Source organism: Pantherophis guttatus, chromosome 5, assembly GCF_059756535.1.
Source record: "Pantherophis guttatus breed Tessera chromosome 5, ASM5975653v1, whole genome shotgun sequence".
Classification (NCBI taxonomy): Eukaryota; Metazoa; Chordata; class Lepidosauria; order Squamata; family Colubridae; genus Pantherophis; species Pantherophis guttatus.
This window is the reverse complement of record NC_142067.1, coordinates 108691936-108710302: the sequence shown is the minus strand read 5'-3', so window position 1 is coordinate 108710302 and position 18367 is coordinate 108691936. Positions and strand designations below refer to the sequence as shown.

Below are 18367 nucleotides of genomic sequence, written 5' to 3'. Positions count from 1 at the left end.
ATCATGATTCAATTAACTATGGATTATCCTGCGTGAATAACGACTGTTTCGATTCCTTACCCTTTGGGTCATTTTCTGTTCACCTCAAACGCAAAGCAGGTAGCAGCAATTGCAAGGAATAGATTGTATATTTATTTAACTTTCTGAGAGAAGAGGGGGAGGAAGTGACATCACAGGCAATGAAGTTATGAGACTCACAATGTCACATGGAAGATTCAGCCAAAGTTTGTTCTTTTTGGAGTGCCCCTTTCAATTCTGCCCATTTCCCCTCCCCCATTTTTTAATAAAAAGTCAGTACATTTGCTTCATTTTGTCAGCCTGTTTATTGTTATTCAGTACTAAAATATAACATTTAACGTATGTTTCCAATATCCCAACATACGAATATTCATATCCATACCATTTTCACTAAACATCCCACTTTTCTCAGAGATTTTACATACTCTCCATAAATACTGTATTTTTTAAAACTGTAGAAAAGCTTCTAGCGTACTTGTTTTTTGTGCATAATTTTCCCTAAGGTAGTGCCTTTTTGAATTCACCTTTCCCCAAACTAAAGATGATTATGGAGGATTGAAGTCAAAGTATTCTGACCGCCAGGTTTTATTCTTGAAGTTTGTTGATATTAGAAGACACCACTCCCACTGTGAAAAAGCCTCTTCCAGTAACGTCAACATGCCATGTTGCAAAGCTGGACTGCTTCCAACAAGATGCTTTGATCTTGAAACATTTTCTACATCTCTAACAAAAGTCTACTTTTGGGGCTCTTTTTTTGGGTGGGAGACGGGTTTGATGCACATTTCTATTTGCTGCTGCTAACATAAGCCATTTAATTAGAGGGAGAGAGGCAGAGAGGCATTATTAGTGGATCACCCCAATTCACTCTCTCCACTGAATCCTGTGGCAGATTTATTTTATGTTCAGGCACACAGATTTATTTGATCGATGATCAGAACAATAAAAAATAGCATCATAAAAAAACCGATTTAAAACTGTATGTAAAATTCTAATGACATTGCATGTAACATAACTCACCCGGGCAAAAAATATTTATTCTTCATTAGGCACAGATCTAATTCAGTAATAATTTGTTTTGTGTGCTTTAATATCCGTGACAAAAAAAAAAATATTAGCTATATTATTATATGTAATGCTAGGCTTGTTGCCTGATAAGAGAAAGGCTTCTCTAATTCACCTGGCAAATGTTCCAACAAGGGAGGTAAGAGATTGATAGTTGCGTTGATAATATGAGCAGTATATAACACCACATCTTGGGTGGCTTCTGTTCAGATTCTGTTGGATCTGAATTGCAGGAACAAATTATTGTGGAAAAAGGAATTTGGGCTAATCTACCCAGGGGTGGGCTTCAAAAATTTTAGCAAGGGCAGTGGTGGGTTCCTCCCGGTTCGGTCCAGTTTGGCCGAGTCAGTAGTGGTGACGATATGATGTCACCGAACCGGTTCTCCCCCCCCACCCTCCCACCCCCCCCACCCCCTCACGTTATTCTTACCTTTTATTTGGTCCCACCCCCAATCTATTGCTGCCTCCTGAGTCCCAGTTGATAACTAGAGGGAAAAAAACTGTTTAAACTCTTGCCCCCGGGCTTCAAAGGGCCGTCCTACAGCTGATCAGTGTTAAAAGCAAACAAATGAGTCAGGTCGTAAGTGCGAGGACTGGTCGTAAGTGCGAGGACCTTCCAAAATGACTCTGACCAGCTAGCCACACCCACCTAGTCACATGACCTCCAAGCCACACCCACAGAATAAGCCACGCCCACAGAACCGGTAGTAAAAGAAATTTAGAACCCACCCCTGAGCAAGGGGTTCTCTGCCTGGTTGCTGGATGGGCGTGGCCTAGTCAGCCTCATGCACCACGGAAGGGGGGAAGTGTTTTTGCCCTCCCCTGGCTCCGGAGGCTTTCCTTGAGCTTCTGAGAGGGCAAAAATGGCCTCTCCAGGTTCTGGAGGCGTTCTGGAGGAACAGCTTGCCTCCCACAGTTGTGGGTCTCCAACACTGGAGGTTTTTAAGAGTAGTGTGGACAACCATTTGACCCAGATGCCTTGAAAGGGATTTGGACTAGAAGACCTCTGAGGTCCCTTTCAACCCTATGATTCTATGTTTTAAGTGTGATTAAATAACTACTTGGATGCCATCTAAGGTATACCAAATGCTCCTTAATATAATGTGAAATTAAACATAAATTCATTCTGCTGCAACATAAAATATACAAGGGCCAGGGCTCTTCAACAGAACTTTGAGGTATCCCATTGCATGTGTCCCTCTATGTAGATACAATTCCATTAAAGATTACATGCTGGGTGTCACTGGTCAGCCAGTTGTGAATCCTTCTATCCCACATTTTTCTATCTTACCTTATATTGTTCTATCTTACCAAGAAAAAGGTTTACTTTGTCTTTTGTTGAATATCAAATAATTTGTTCTTAAACAAATTTGTTGACCATAATTTGTTTATGGTCTAAGGCAGGGGTGTCAAACTCGCATCGTCACGGCGTTGTTACATGATGTATCGTGACTTTTGTCCACCTTGCTAAACTAGGCATGGGCGTGCCCAGCTGTTAGGATATGGTTTGAGCCTAACAAGTTGTCCAGGCAATATATTTGTTCTGTGACTTTAACATGGATATGTATTGTGTGACTTTAAAGTTTTACTGCTGATTCATTGTAATGCTGAGTCATGCTGTAATTAGATAATCACTGGTTGTAAACGTATTAAAGTAAGGTACTGTAAAGTATTCAGTTGATGATATAATAAGCTACCAAAGTGTGTGGAATTGCATTGTGCTATCATCGTTGGATGGATCTGCTACCATCGTGGTTTGTGAACCAGAGTGAGCTTGTTATTCTAACCAACTACTGTTTGTGTGGTAAGAAGAGTTTTTGTATCATTGGACTGATTTAACTGGCAAAGACTTGGATTGATTTAAAGACTATGAGATTGTTTTTTCACTATAAAGTAAACTTCTGATAAACCAGTTTGCACATCTCTTATTCATTGCTCTCAGCAACGTTTCTCTGTGTTCTACACTCTGCTGGTTGGTAACACAACAACAATATCCTTAACACCAGCGAATGATGCATCCAGCCTGCAGGCCACGAGTTTGACACCCCTGGTCTAAGGACAATAGCTAGCTGGATGAGAAAATCAGGTTTACTCAAGTTGAGCCATAAAAAACAGAGGAATCCATATATAGATGGATGGATGGGTGGATGGGTGGGTGGGTGGGTGGGTGGGTGGATGGATGGATGGATGGATGGATGGATAGATAGATAGATAGATAGATAGATAGATAGATAGATAGATAGATAGATAGAGATAGACACAGATAGGTATAGATAGATATAGAGATAGATAGAGAAAGATAAGAGATAGAGATATATAGAGATCGATCAATCGAGAGAGAGAGAGAGAGAGAGACAGACAGACAGACAGACAGACAGACACACATCATACATACATACATACACATACATACATTTGAGTTCCTAATTAGGAGTAACAATGTCTTGGCTTTTACTTTCAAAGATCCTCCTTCCAGCATTACTGATGCATTTCATACTCATTTAGTACATGGAAAATTGCTTGTTGGAACCTATTTTGGATAGTTTCTGTTCCTAGACCAAGAAGCAGACAGGAAGGAAAGGAAAGAATATTACACAGGGGCTCACAGCTCCTACCTTGATAATATATACTTCCTTGAAATACTTAAGGATGCATAAAGACAAATATGTTGTCTCAGTCATTACTACAAACAGACAGTCGTACTTTTCTCTCTCTCTCTCTCTCTCATTTTTTCCCAATTTATACCCGGAAGCTTTAAGAATTAGACAAAAAAGAAAGAAAAAGAAAGAAAGAAAGAAAGAAAGAAAGAAAGAAAGAAAGAAAGAAAGAAAGAAAGAAAGAAAGAAAGAAAGAAAGAAAGAAACTACAATTTGGTAAAAATAATTTGTAACTGCTTTGTACAATTTATGCAGTTGTTACTAGCAATATTTTTTTAAAAAAAATAATAAGAACAACAGCGGATATTCTTTTTCTTTCAGCCAGCCAAAAAATCCAGTCAATATGAAAATAACTAGATCTTCTGCTTTGCAATGTCTTTTTTGTTTCTCCTCCTTCTAGCTCTGAAGCTGTAAGTTGGCCTGTGCAGAGAACCAGGAAAAATGTCCAGCACAGGTGCTGGTCAACACTTGGACTGTTCCTCCTCCTTCTAATGTATCTTTCTTTGGCCAAGAGACAACATGCCAATTCAACTCTCTTCTTGCCCAGAGCTTTGCAGAACTGTTGGTGCTGGCTGGCCTTTTGCACTCTAAGAATCCTTATTTCACATATGAGCCTGGCTATTTTCTTTTTAGCTGTGGGCTCCTACAATGAGACTGAGTGCTTCCAGATGCCTTGGCATATATTTGATCACAACTCAGAGTTACTTAGCACAAGCTCATCAGGGTTCCAACTACTCCTCCTTTTTAATCACAGAAAATTGGATTTCCAATTAATAAGCTTGGTGGGGCACAGAGTGACTTCAATAAACATACCAAGGAGACTTTGAGCAGTCTGTGGTAGTTTCTCTTTCAGTTTTATGGGAACTGTACAGTGGTGGGATTAATTTTTTTTTACTACCGGTTCTGTGGGTGTGGCTTGGTGGGCGTGGCTTGGTGGGCGTGTCAGGGGAAGGATACTGTAAAATCTCCATTCCCTCCCCATTCCAGGGGAAGGTTACTGCAAAATCCCCATTTCCTCCTGATCAGCTGGGACTTGGGAGGCAGAGAATAGATGGGGGTGGGGCCAGTCAGAGGTGGTATTTACCGGTTCTCCAAACTATCAAAATTTCCACTACCAGTTCTCCAGAACTGGTCAGAACCTGTTGAATACCACCTCTGGTACCGTAATATGCTGAACCAGAGATTCTGGTGCTGTGAAGGCTAGACATGCCTTTGAAGCTCTAGTATCTGTGACTAGGGCTTTTTCACTGAAAAAGAAATTTGCTAAAAGTGAGGTCATAATATGGTGCTATTCTTCAGAAGGAGAGCAAAAGTGTGCGAGCACGATCCAAATCTGTCTCAAATGTTGGAAATAATCAAAATAGTCTAAACCGTTTGATTTAAGTTTTTTATTCAGTTCGAAACATTTGATGTTGCCCAGGCATTCATGTCAATTTGGAAAATCAGATCAATTCAGAAAAAGTGCCTCTGCCAGTACACAAAAAACTTATGCATCTGCTAAATCAGTCCAGATCTTTCTAAATCAATTCAGAAGGGTGATTTGGAGATTCAGTTCAGAAAGCCAATTGGATTAGGAAATTAGATTGAACTGCTGTTGAATCAAATCTTTGAACCGAATAGTCACACAGTCCTATTTTCCAGAGGGCACATTAAATCTCTCAATCCATACCACATCACAATTCGACAGTAGTCCCCTTATCACTGCCCTTTTAATAAGTTAATGTTACTTTTCAATGCTTTCTTTGGTGATACCGTGTTTCCCCAAAAATAAGCCCGGGTCTTATATTAATTTTTGCTCCAAAAGACACATTAGGGGTTATTTTCTGGTTAGGTCTTATTTTTGGGGAAATGCAGTATGAAATGCATCCATCTGGGTGACAATCTTAACTGGGGCTTATTTTGGGGCTAGGGCTTATATTACGAGCATCCTGAAAAATCATGCTATTTTTGGGGAAACAGGGTAATAGGACAGTCTGTAATGATCTGGGGAGCCCTATATGTCCCTAGCCACTTAGGCAACAAAACAATGTTACTTCCTGCATTGTGCTTATTATTATTATTTATTATTATTTATTCAATTTATATACTGCCCTTCTCCTATTGGACTCAGGGTGATGCACAGCCAAGGATAAAAAACATACCAATACAAAATTTAAAATCAATTAAAAGAATTATACAGCTTTGGCCCACAATTTAAAACATTCCAATTAAAACCCAATTTACACTTAAAAAGCTAAAAAGAGCTAAAAAGGGGGGGGTTCACGCCAGCCCTGCTTGATGGAAAAGAAAAGTTTTTAGGGCACGGCGAAAGGCCCGGAGATCCGATATCCTTCATATCTCCGGGGGCAAATCGTTCCAGAGGGCAGGTGCTGTCACAGAGAAGGCCCTCCCCCTGGGGGTCGCCAGCCGACATTGCCTGGCTGACGGCACCCTGAGGAGTCTCTCTCTGTGGCAGCGTACTGGTCGGTGGGAGGCTATCAGCGGCAGAAGGCGGTCTCGCAAATACATGCGCAGCTTAGGAAGAATGGCAAATTTTCTGAGCAAAGAGGGAATCCATCCTCTCTCCTCCTTAGTCCTTCCACCGACAGGAGTTCTGTTTCATTGATCCATGTTGATGATATAGTGCCACATATGATTTACTCTACAATCCTGTAATACCACCTCTGTCATTACAATTAGGATAATGCAGTGAAGGAGAAAATAGAAGCAGAGGAATAGAGATACAGAAGGAGGAAAAGGTAAAGACTCATGATTATAACTTTGCTGAAGCAACTACCTTGGCTCTGTACCATTTCATGGCTTTGGTTTTGACCCAGAAGGACCAGAACCTCTGACAGATGCCTTCAACATTGCAGAGTAACAGAGTTGGAAGGGAAGTTGGAGGTCTTCTAGTTAAATCCTCTGCTCAAGCAGGGGACCATATACCATTCTGGAGAAATGACTGTCCAATCTCTTCTTAAAAACCTCCAGTGATGGAGCACCCAACAACTTCTGTAGGCAAGTCATTTCATTGATTAATCATCAATAAATTTCTCCTTAGTTCTAGGTTCGATCTGTCCTACATCCATCACTTCTTGTCCTATCCTCAGGTGCTTTGAAGAATAGGTTGGCCCCATTCTCTATGACAGTCCCTCAAATATTGGAAGACTATCATGTCAACCCCTAGTCCTTCTCTTTGTAAGACTAGACTTACCCAGTTCCTGCAACCATTCATTATGCTTTAGCCTCCAACTCCAATCATCTGTGTTGCTCTTCTCTGTGTTGTTGTTTCTAGAGTCTCAACATCTTTTTTTATACTTGGTGACCAAAACTGGATGCAATATTTCAAGTGCAATCCTTTACCAACACTTTACAAACCAGTACTAGCACTTCATGATACTATTGGTATCCCTCTGTTAATGCAGCCTAGGATTTCTCTCCATGTAGATACAGTTGCATTGAGAACTATAAGTTGTGTGAAGTTGACCCACCAGTTATGAATCCATCTGGTGGTGATGTTGCTTATCCCACATTTTTCTAGGCTGTGGTCTACTTTGACGAATGCCTTACTGAAGTCCAAGTATACTCTGTCCACAGTATTCCTTTGGTCCACTAATGCATGATGGTCAGTTTGTCAAAGGCAATAAGGTTTGTCTGGCATGATCTGTTTTTGACAAACCCATATTGGCTTCTAGTAATAGTTTTGCTTGTTTCCAGATGTTTGAAGAGCTGTTGCTTGATTATCTTTTCCAGGATCTTTTCGGATATTGATATCAGGCTGATTGGTCTGTAGTTTCCTGAATCTATTTTTGCAGACTTGGTTCATCACTTTGTCCCTGGTCAAATGCCAAGTACTCACTGAATATCATTTTTCCCTATCTCTCTGGAGAGAACCTTCACTGTACCTGGACTCTGGAATGCTCTTCCTATTATAGGGTATGTACAGTGGTGAAATCCAAACTTTTTTTTACTACTGATTCTGTGGGCGTGGCTTGGTGGGTGTGGCATGGCTTGGTGGGTGTGGCTTGGTGGGCATGGCAGGGGAAGGATACTGCAAAATCTCCATTCCCACCCCACTCCAGGGGAAGGATATTGCAAAATCTCCATTCCCACCCCACTCTGGGGCTAGCTATAGGTGGTATTTGCTGGTTCTTCAAACTACTCAAAAGTTCCGCTAGCAGTTCTTCAGAACCTGTCAGAACCTGCTGGATTTCACCCCTGAGTAAGTATGATGATGTTTTAGGGTCTCCAAGTGATGACACCTTGCTTTCCTATGCCCTCCATGGATGAGTACTAGATCAATGGCCTTGGGGAGTTTATTTCCTTTTAAAAAGATAGTTTTCCTCCATCTTTTAAATGCATATGCTTTTTTGCTGAATTAATTAAGGTAAGTTAATAATTGGATAGTAAACTGCTTCGAAAGGGGGGTGTAGGACTAAATTAAATGATAAACACCAACTTAAATAATCCACCAGAAATAAATAAAAACACCTGAAGGGAGTTTGGGGAGATATTCGGGTTAATTAGAAATGTTGCATTTGTTCATATTTTATTTCTTTGTCCTCTTCCCCCATGACAGTCCCATTTTTTTTTTTTTTGCAAATTAATGTATCCAAATACATTCTGCTCAAAATAGCCAAATAGAGCCTTGCATGATGACTTACACGCCGGCAGTAGACATTTCATTTTGTCCATGTCATAAGGAAAAGCAACACCATTAATTTCCAAAGGGTGATTGAAGAAGTGACTCAAGGAAGTGAGCCAAGTTACGTGCGGTATATAGGGTTTGAAGGATGTTGTGTGGGATGCACATTTCCTGGGGCTACTTCGTTAATTACATATAAGGCAATCGACTGAAAAAAAGTTGACCCCTCTTCCTGTGTTTTTAACTTTAGTCACTATGCTGAAATAAATTACTGTATTCAAACATACGCATAAGCATCATTACAGATACCACTTAACCTCTGAAAATTAAGACAGTGTCTTAATTTGGGGGGAGCAGAATTGTGGGGGGAAGAAATGGGGTCCTATTTATAGCCATCCTTAGCTTTGCTTCCACTTCTGTTCCTTTTCTTTAAACTTCAGTACCCACTCCTACAGAAAAGATGGAGGAGATTTGATATAGATCTTGTATTATTTTGTATGGTGGTAAATCAATAAGGACAGTTTCTCTTGCTTAATTTTACTGTGCCAGCCGCTATTAAAGGCACAAAAGAAGGAAAAGAAGGACGGCAGCCTTGATTCCTTCAGTCTTTCTTTTAAGGGGAGAGAAGCCAAAATCTTAACATGAATCAGGCATTAGTCAAAGAAAGCCTCCCACCTACAAAAATCCAATCTGTCTTGCAATGGGAGCACGGTTCTAAGAATATAGAGGTGAAGGCAGGTATTTTTTTCTCTCTAATATTCTTTAATGAGGTATTGCTTTCATTCAGGCTCCCTTTTTCTTTCAGGTAAATATCATAGCTTAAAAAGGCACCCTTCCATTAGCATTCTCTTTTTTTCTATCAGAAATGGGATAGCTGACCATCATTGCTTACCTGTATTCTAATTTCAAATCTGAAATTAGAGTGATCAAGATCTGAACTGTGGGCATTCAGCCACAGGGTGGCAGCAAAAAGCTACACAACACTCAGGCTCTTTGCTGCCCTCTAATGTTTGGGTGAAAGTTTGCACCTTAAATCTGGTAGCCCAAGCAACAGTTCCATCAGCAGCTGAAAGGAGGCTGCGGGGGGGGGGGGGAGAGGATGGGGGAATCAATCAACCCTGAGACCTGGGATCCTTTCTGCCCCACCCAAAAGGCAAACCTGAGATCATTGTGTCCTCTTGGTTTTCTTCAGGTATGTGAGGAAGCCCTTAGAAAAGGGAAAATTACAGCTGTCCTTTCTCATTTTTTTAGCCCTTCAGCTGGACAGGATCATCCTTCATGACTGTACAAGTGTCTCCTTTCCATTGAGCTGGACCTCATGGATGTTTCTATTAAGTTTTCTGGACTTCTGTAGAGGAAAATTTGCTCCTGGCTTCTTCTGAGACGTCTTTTGACTTCCAGTGTAGCCGTCAGCCGAAATTACTCAGCTCCCACAATACTTGGAGAGCCTGGGCTGAAACAGGGTTGGGAATTTCGAAGTAAATGGGAGCTAGTCCCTCTCCTGCTCTGGATGACCCCCAGCCCTTTTTCTTTGCTTATGGGGCATCTCCTCTTGGACAGAACTCTGATGGGGAAGGCATTCTGTTGGATTGGCCACTCAAAGGGGGCTGGGCACTGCCTGGCTTGGTGGGCGTGATGTGGCTTGGTGGACGTGTGGCAGGGGAAGGATACTGCAAAATCCCCATTCCCTCCCCACTCCTGGGGGAAGGATATTGCAAAATCTCCATTTCCATCCCACTTCTGGGGCCAGCCAGAGCTGGCATTTTCTGGTTTATTTATTTATTAGTTCATTTATATGCCGTCCTCCTCTGAAGACTCAGGGCGGCTTACAAGGCACTTATAGCAATAGCCTTCATTATTTTGTATATACCTGCTTATTAGGGCTTTTGGCCCCCCATAAGCGGTGTTTCTACAAAGTCAGCTTATTGCCCCCACAATCCGGGTCCTCAATTTACCTACCTCAGAAGGATGGAAGGCTGAGTCAACCTTGAGCCTGGTGAGATTTAAACTCGCACTAATTGCAGGCAGCTGGCAGCTAAGTGCTACATAACAGCACTTAGTCCGCTGCACCACCAAGGCTACTCAAAATTTCCGCTACCAGTTCTCCAGAACCTGTCAGAACCTGCTGGGTTTCACCCCTGGGGCTGGGTAAGGGAGGCTTTTCAAACCAACCATGCTCGCCACATCTGTTTTGGCCCAGTGGCTACCCAAAGGTAGTCACAAAAAATAAGCGGGCAAGGAGATGCAGCCACGCTGCTTTTTTCTTTTTCCATCACCCTATTGGGGGTGGGGGTGGGGGGTGGAGGTGGCTCTGCTAGAAGGAGAAAAAAGCGAAGTTGCCCCTCTACTATTCCTAACCCCCCCACCTTTAAAACAAGCCTGGCAGTCTTAAACTGCCCTTCAAGCATTCCTTCAGGTCCAAGCTGCCCTTTTCCCCCCAGATGGGCCGAATCTGGAAAGCACCAGGTTGGAGGTGCCCCGACGATACCCCCCCCCCCCCACAAACCTTTCCGAGGCTAGAGTTGGCTTCTTGGCTCTTTGGCCGAAGACAACGTCCAATGTTCATTCCCGGGGAGGGGGGGAGGGCGGGAGAAAGAGACATTCTTCCCAGCTCTGCGTACCGCCCCGCCCCCAACCACCTTGACCCCTCTATTCCATTTGGGGAAGGGGGAGAGAGGGGGGATGGAGGGGAAGAGAGAGAGGGAGGAAGAGGGGAAAGAGAGGGAGAGGGAGGGAGGGAGAGGGGGGAGAGAGAGAAGGAGGGAGGGAGGGAGAGGGGGAGAGAGGGGGATGGAGGGGGAGAGAGAGAGGGAGGGAGAGGGGAAAGAGAGGGAGAGGGAGGGAGGGAGAGGGGGGAGAGAGAGAAGGAGGGAGGGAGAGGGGGAGAGAGGAGGGATGGAGGGGAGAGAGAGGGAGGGAGAGGGGAAAGAGAGGGAGAGAGAGAGGGAGGGAGGAGGGGGGAGAGAGAGAAGGAGGGAGGGAGAGGGGGGAGAGAGGAGGGATGGAGGGGGAGAGAGAGGGAGGGAGAGGGGAAAGAGGGAGAGAGAGAATCAGGGAGGGAGAGGGGGAAGAGAGGAGGGATGGAGGGGGAGAGGGAGGGAGGGAGGGAGAGAGAGAGAGAGAATCCGGCCCGGGTTTTCCTTCCCGCCCTTCTTTCTGTAAGCCGGCTCTGCAATTTGGAACACGTTTCGCTCGCGCTGCCGTGTGCGCGTCCGCAGCTTGCTCGGCTGCTCCGGGTAGCCTTGCGCGGCGGCTTTTCCCTCTGATCTCCAGCGAGGCTCTCTCTCTCTCTCTCTCTTTTTTTTTTTTTAACCCCCCCCCCCTTCATGTCTGCCTCTCACCCGGGCGAAACGCGTCGCGCGCCGCGTCCAGCCAATCCTCGCTTTCCCGCGCGGCGCTTCCTCCCGCTGCCTTCAACCTGAGCGCGGCTTCGCTGCTCCCTCGACCGAGGGCACCCAGGGCCCCGCGCAACCCGGTGGTGGTGGTGGTGGTGGTGTGTGTGTGTGTGTGGAGAGACTTGAACCACCCGCCGGCCGAGGAGCCCCGGGAGGAGTGGGCGAAAGGGAAGCGTGGAAGCGGCTCCTGGCGCCCTGCGGCTCGGGCTCCTTTCCCCGTAGCCGTAGCGGCTGCTCAAAGTTTGCGGGGCTCGCTCGAGGAGGTCTGCGTGGCGCCTAGACGCGCGCGGGTGGGGTCTCGGGGAAGGCACTTCGCGCTGGAGGGCTCCGCTCGGCGCCTCTTGGAAGAAGAAGAAGAGGAGGAGGAGGAGGAGGAGGAGGAGGAAGAAGAGGAGGAGGAGGAGAAGAAGAGGAACCGGTCTTGGGGATTTATTGTTTCCAGTGGATTTGGCGTCTCTCCCTGTTTTTGCAAAGCGAGCGGGTCGGGTCTTTTGGGGGGAGCCGGGTTTTTCTCGCGGAAAGAAATTTGGGGAGCACCATGGTGGCCGGGATGGGGGCGCTGCTTTGGGCTCCCCTCGGGCTGTTGCTGTCACTTCGGGCCGGAGCCGCTGACGTGAAAGCGCGGAGCTGCGGCGAGGTGCGGGAGGCGTACAAAACGAAAGGCTTCAGCCTGGTGAACATCCCCTATCAGGAAATCGCAGGTAAGGCACCTGGGGAGGCGGCGTGGGGCGACACGGATCTTCCTTTTCGGGATGGGGGGGGGCTTTGGCGGCGTGGGGGGGGGCAGGGTTCCCTTTGGGCTTTGCCCACCTTCTGGGTTGGACTTTCCCCTGGATCTCGCCTTCCTCCCTAGAAAGAGAGCAGCGGTGCCTTTTCCCCTCCGAGCCGCGCTCGGGCGCAGTTGAAGCCATGAATTGCTTCATTGTGCAATGAATAGAGAATCCTTTTGAAAATTTCTAAAGCGACTTTCAGGGGGATGAACAAATTGGGAGAGGGGAGAGAGAGAAAGAGAGGGAGGGAGGGAGGAGAGGCTTGGCAACAACTTTCTTTCCTTCCTTCTTTCCTTTCCTTTCCTTCCTTCCTTCCTTCCTTCCTTCTTTCTAAAACTAAAACTTGGGGGTGGGGTGGGGAAGTCCCTGCTGGGAAGAAGGAAAGAAAAGAAGGAAGGAAAGAAGGAAGGAAAGAAGGAAAGAAGGAAAGAAGGAAGGAAAGAAGGAAGAAGGAAAGAAGGAAGGAAGAAAAGAAGAAGGAAAGGAAAAGAAGGAAGGAAGGCAGGCAAGAAGGAAAGAAGAAGGAAAGAAGAAAAGAAAGAAAGAAGGAAAGAAGAAAGAAATATTTCTTTCCTTCTTCTTTCGTTCTTTCGCCTGCCTGCCTGCCTTCTTGCCTTCCTTCCTTTCCCTTCTTCCCTTCTTCCCAACAGGGACCCCCCCTCCCCAAAGTTTTTAGTTGGCTTCAAAGAATTCAACAGCTGGAATGCAAGTAGTTGGTCTCTTCTACAATCTTGGATAAAGTTGTCCACGAGTCTAGCATTAATTCATAAGCTTCCAGGATACTATGGAAAAATACGAATTAAAATTCTTCAGCTTGAAACTGGAGGAACCTTACAGGGTTTTAACTTTTTAACTGTTCACAACCAGTAACAATTGTCCTTTGCCAGTAGGGTGTGCTCTTTATCATACAGGAGTCCTATTGCCTCTGTTTGGCAAAACACCTGTAAAAGATGCAGTGCTTCCTACACCTGAGAGAGATTGAAAACACCGGAACGTTAGAAAGTAAAACAAAACAGGGTGGATAAGTTATTGTGAAAGGCATGCCTTTAAATTGCGTCTTTGTATATGTATGTATGGCCATTGAAATTTCCCTTTTCTTTTTGCACAATTATGGCACAATGTGCGTGGTTTCTTGGCTTGGGCTTCTGTCTTTTCATCGTAAGCCAAGCTGCATTCTTCCTATGTATAGGGACAACCTTTAAGCCACCTTGGCAACAAGAAACGATAGGATTTGTAGTCTCGTTATGCTGTAGTAGTCCCATTATGCCTGGGAGCTGTTGTAGTGCTATCATTGTTGTCTCTTCCAGACTTAGTTGAATTAATGCATGACTAAGGGGAAAAAGTTGTATGTGTGAGTGAAAGGGTACTAGAATTAATGGGTGAAACGTGCTGTCCATAATTTTCAAAACTGAATGAAGCCCCTCATTGATATACACCGAGTGTATGCCAGTTCCCAATGAGTCTCCTGTAGAGATGAATAGTGTACTGTAATAATGATTTTTTAAAAAAATAGATGTATTAGTCATTTTTAAAGTCCCTTTAAAATAGAAACAAACATATGAAATTAAAATGAGTTTTACCCTTCTACCTTGCCCTGTTCCAGTTTGATCAATTTCATTTGAAGTGGCTTGGCTAAAGTTGTGAACTGGATAGATCACAAGATAGATAGATAGATAGATAGATAGATAGATAGATAGATAGATAGATAGATAGATAGACAGACAGACAGACAGACAGACAGACAGACAGACAGACAGACAGACAGACAGACAGACAGACAATATATTGCTTACTATTTACAATGGAGCAGGGCTTAAAAACGCTCTTCTTGAAGATATAGAATAGTTTAGGGAAGATTTTTCTTAACATACTTAATTAGTTTTCTTTCTCTTCCTTGTGGTGCTAACATTTTCCAAGGTCTTCTCTAGTTATTTTGTTAAAATATAGAGTAATTGTATCCATATTTGCTGGTGGCCTCTCATAATAAGACGTCTGTACATTTATTGAGATACACTTCCTATTATGAACAATCAAAACAATCCATGCAGTTCTCAGAAAACGTTAACAATTATGTGTGGTATACTTGTTATGTCCTATTCATAACAGAGGAGAAAAATCTCTGGTTTGTGTATTTAGGATTGCAGACTAATATTGACTTGCACAACTTTTTCTCAAGCAATGGAAGGAAGCTGTAAGATTTTCACAGAAACTGAGGCTGTTTCAAAATTATTGTTTTGTGTACGAGTAGAAACACGGCAGTCATAAATTGTGAGTGAGTGCTGATCTGGTCTGACTTGGCACGTGGGGCTGACTTTCAGGTCGTTGGTTCAGCCTTTAGCTACGTATATAGATTAAAGTCTGGGTTGACATAATATAAAGCTCTAGCTGGCATAAGCTGAAATGGTTGGAGGAATAATTCTTTAGCTTCTTTAAGAATAGTTTGAAACCACATCCTTCCAAGGTTTTTTTTATATATATAAACTATTGACTAATTTGTTTATTCAGTTCTTAATTGCATTTTTATCCTTATAAATTATATCCTTATATGTTGGGTTGCAAAAGAAAGTACTTTGTGGTTGAGTATATCTTCTTGGTCCAAGTCCAACATTTTAATAGTTATAAGGGAGAATTTAAATAGCATTGTAAGGCGATGGGAGGGAGGCGATGAATTCATTTTTCCTACTCTTGAAGTTTCACTGTTTCTCTGGAGGTCCAAATAACATCAAAGTATTTCAGACATCTCAGGGGAGTGGAGCTGTGTTTTTCGGTTGCCCTGCCCTTTCTAATGAATTTCACATAGATAACCTTCCAATGCAGTGCCCCCCCTCCCATAAACCAGGGACCGGTTCCACGGAGAGAGGTTTTTCCATGGACCAGAGGGAGGGGGGGCATGGTTTCATGTACTGCCTGCATCCCACATATGGGGCTTCGCTTGTTTTTGCAGGCTGGTTTATGTTCTAATATAATCACTTGTGCAGAAATTCAGTTGTCTCTCATGCTGCAAGTACAACTACTGTTCTGTGGCTCCCTGTCCTGGCTTAGAGTCACAGCATCAGAAAATGTGGTGGTCTGGACCATTTTAGGAAAAAACCAGAAGTATATTTGTATGGAGTAAAATTATGTCCCTTTTGAGAATGGCTGGGAGAGAAACATTACAAGCAGAAGTAGTTTGCTTATATAGCAAATTGGGATTCTGGAACCGAGGTGGAAAAACGACCAACAAAAATCAGAGCTTCAACTTTGCAGTAATGTTAAAATTCTTGTGTTCTGTTTTCCTTCTTTCTCTCTCTCTTTCCACCCCACCATTAACTTGCTAATGATTTATAGCAGATATTTCTTTAGGCTGAATCTAAAAGTGTTCTTCAGTCAGGTTTTCCCTACAATACAGTAGTGGCCAAAATTGTGGAAACCTTTTGGGAAAAGTGTATTGTAGGAATCTGCAATCTGCATATGTGCAGGGATTTTTCTATCTTGGATGGCAAACCTCAGATAAGGAAGGTTACTTGCACGTAAGCGCCAGCAAACTACATTAGAAGATAAGACCCTAATTCTGTAAATAAGAGGAACAGCAGGAGAGGAAATGGGATATATGTGTATTAGACTTTAATTAAAGTCTAACATTATAAGTGCTTAAGCAAAGCAGTAATGGTTAACCAAAGACTCTAGTTACCTGGAAGATTCTGTAGCCAATGAGATGCTGCCAAGTACACTGTAACTTGAAAGTAACAAACTATATAATGTCACTATGTAAGACAATAAAATCACCACATACATCCTCAACCTTTGTGTGTGTGTGGTCTCTACAGTGTATTTTCTAAAACTAGGTAATAGCGCCAGTTTTTTTTGGAGTAGTACCATAAAATTATATATCAATGGAAAGATAATTTAATCAAGAATGTAATGCAATAACTTTTATGAAGGATTTGCTATTAGAATAGCAGTTACAGTATAAAGAAGAAAAGTGAAACACGTAGAAAAAACGAGATATACAAAAATTTTCACCATGTCAGTTAATACTTAGTTGGGTAACCTTTAGCATGAATTACGGCCTTACAATGTCTTCCCATGGAGTGAACCAAGTCTTTTAGTTCTGCAGCTGTTATAATGTGAAACCAGGATTGAATGATTGATTCTATTAACTGGGTTTTATTGCTAGATCACTTCTGACTAACAAGTTTCTTTAGTCGGCTCCATAGATTTTCAATTAGATTAAGGTCTGGGCTATTCCCAGGCCATTCCAGCAGTGGAATATGATTACCTTGAAACTCCAAAAAAAAGTTATTAGCCATCAAACCTCAAAAATACACTTTTCCCAAAAGGTTTCCATAATTCTGGCCAATACTATAATTGTCCTTTTAAGTCAGTGATAGACAATGTTCTCTTAAGTCTCTGCTCCTTGTTTTTTTTTTTTTTATTTTCAAAAACATTCCTGCTAAATTAGCTTGGATGCCTATTGCCATTTTTATCCAATAAACTTCAGATCCCCTCTCAGCTCCTCTGGTTTAGAAATGACTCCTATCACAAAGCCTGGGAAAGCTTCCGTAATTGATGTTGAAGTATTCACAAAGTAGCGGAAATAAGTGGTGGGAAGACTAATAATCAGCCTTTGGTTTAAATACCGACATTAATCAGTGTTAAATCCGATATTGCTTTTCAACATTGTCTTAAGATTTCAACACCATCAGCTCCCCTCTGTGGTGCATTGAATATGAATATTGCTGCTAACCCAAGTGGATTCTTTTCTTTTTATCCAGCTTCATTGGCTTTTGGGTTCTGTGGGTTTAACTCCAGTTGATGCAAGTTAATGGAAACATTTCAGTTTGATTATATCTATTTGAGGGAGAGGTTGGGTTGTTTTAAGGGAATATAATTAGCAGTATGGTCTTTTGTGCCTAGCACTGAGTGCTTTGATTAGAGGAAAACTAGCTTGGAAAAAGACACTTGGGCATTAAATGTTGCGATTATTATTTTGCCACCACCTGCGATAATTCTTTGGTGACCGCCCACAGCCAATCTAACAAGTTAATGAAGATATGATCTGTGCATCTGTTTTTGTTACTCCTTAACAAGGTTATATATAAATCAATTAATTCAGGTGTTCATGTGCAACTGTAATGATGCTTCAAGTTTTGCAGAATCTGAAATGAATAGAATATAAACAAATAACTGGCTAAAACTTGATTTTCTCTTAATGTAGAGTTTTAGGTGTGGGTGCACATGATTATATGTTAAGGTGCACATGCTTAGATTTTCAAAAAGTATTCCTAAAATGGGATACCTATTTAAAACAGATTTGTTATTCATCACATAATATAAGAGGAAGGAATTGAAAAGAATTTTACTTTTGTTAGAATAAATCAAGCAAAAGTTATTGGGGTTTTTTTTTTGGGGGGGGAGACTTAAAAAGGGATAATCTAGACCTTCTGTGCCTCCTTGAAATATCATGTCTTAACTGTTTTCTAAAAAAACCACATGGCTTATATGGACTTCAGAAATCAAACTTGATTTAAGCGAGTCTTAATTTTTATTCTCTAAAAAGTGAATGGAAGACAGACTTAAAGGAGGATAAAAACCAATTTGTGCTTTCATTTAACTGGAATCAAAACACATAGAGATGAATCATAATGAATCTTATATTTCTCGTAAAGAAACATGTATAAAATGTTTAAAAACTCAAGTTACTCAAACATTGGCATCCCTTTTGACTTTGTATATCCAAGATTTCTCAAGATTTTTTTTTATTCTAGATGATGATACAGCACAGTGTCATGTATAACAGTTTATGATTTAGTATTTGTAGTATTTTTTGCCTTCTCAGAATATTGTTTAGAAACCACAGCC

At 42.4% G+C, this 18367-nt stretch overlaps 1 protein-coding gene across 4 annotated transcripts in view; it reads left to right on the top strand.

The window, feature by feature from the left end:
• Window positions 1–11478: 11478 nt before the first annotated feature.
• Window positions 11479–18367, top strand: part of GPC6 (glypican 6) — a 939262-nt gene continuing 932373 nt past the window's right edge. For 3 of the 4 annotated variants that reach the window (XM_087895493.1, XM_034417402.3, XM_034417392.3), the window contains exon 1: window positions 11508–12457. In XM_087895493.1, coding sequence (XP_087751619.1) covers window positions 12295–12457 — 163 coding nt within the window. In that variant the 5' untranslated portion in view covers window positions 11508–12294. Of the gene's footprint in view, window positions 12458–18367 lie in introns of all 4 variants that reach the window. The other variant, XM_087895494.1, reaches the window with a different exon arrangement.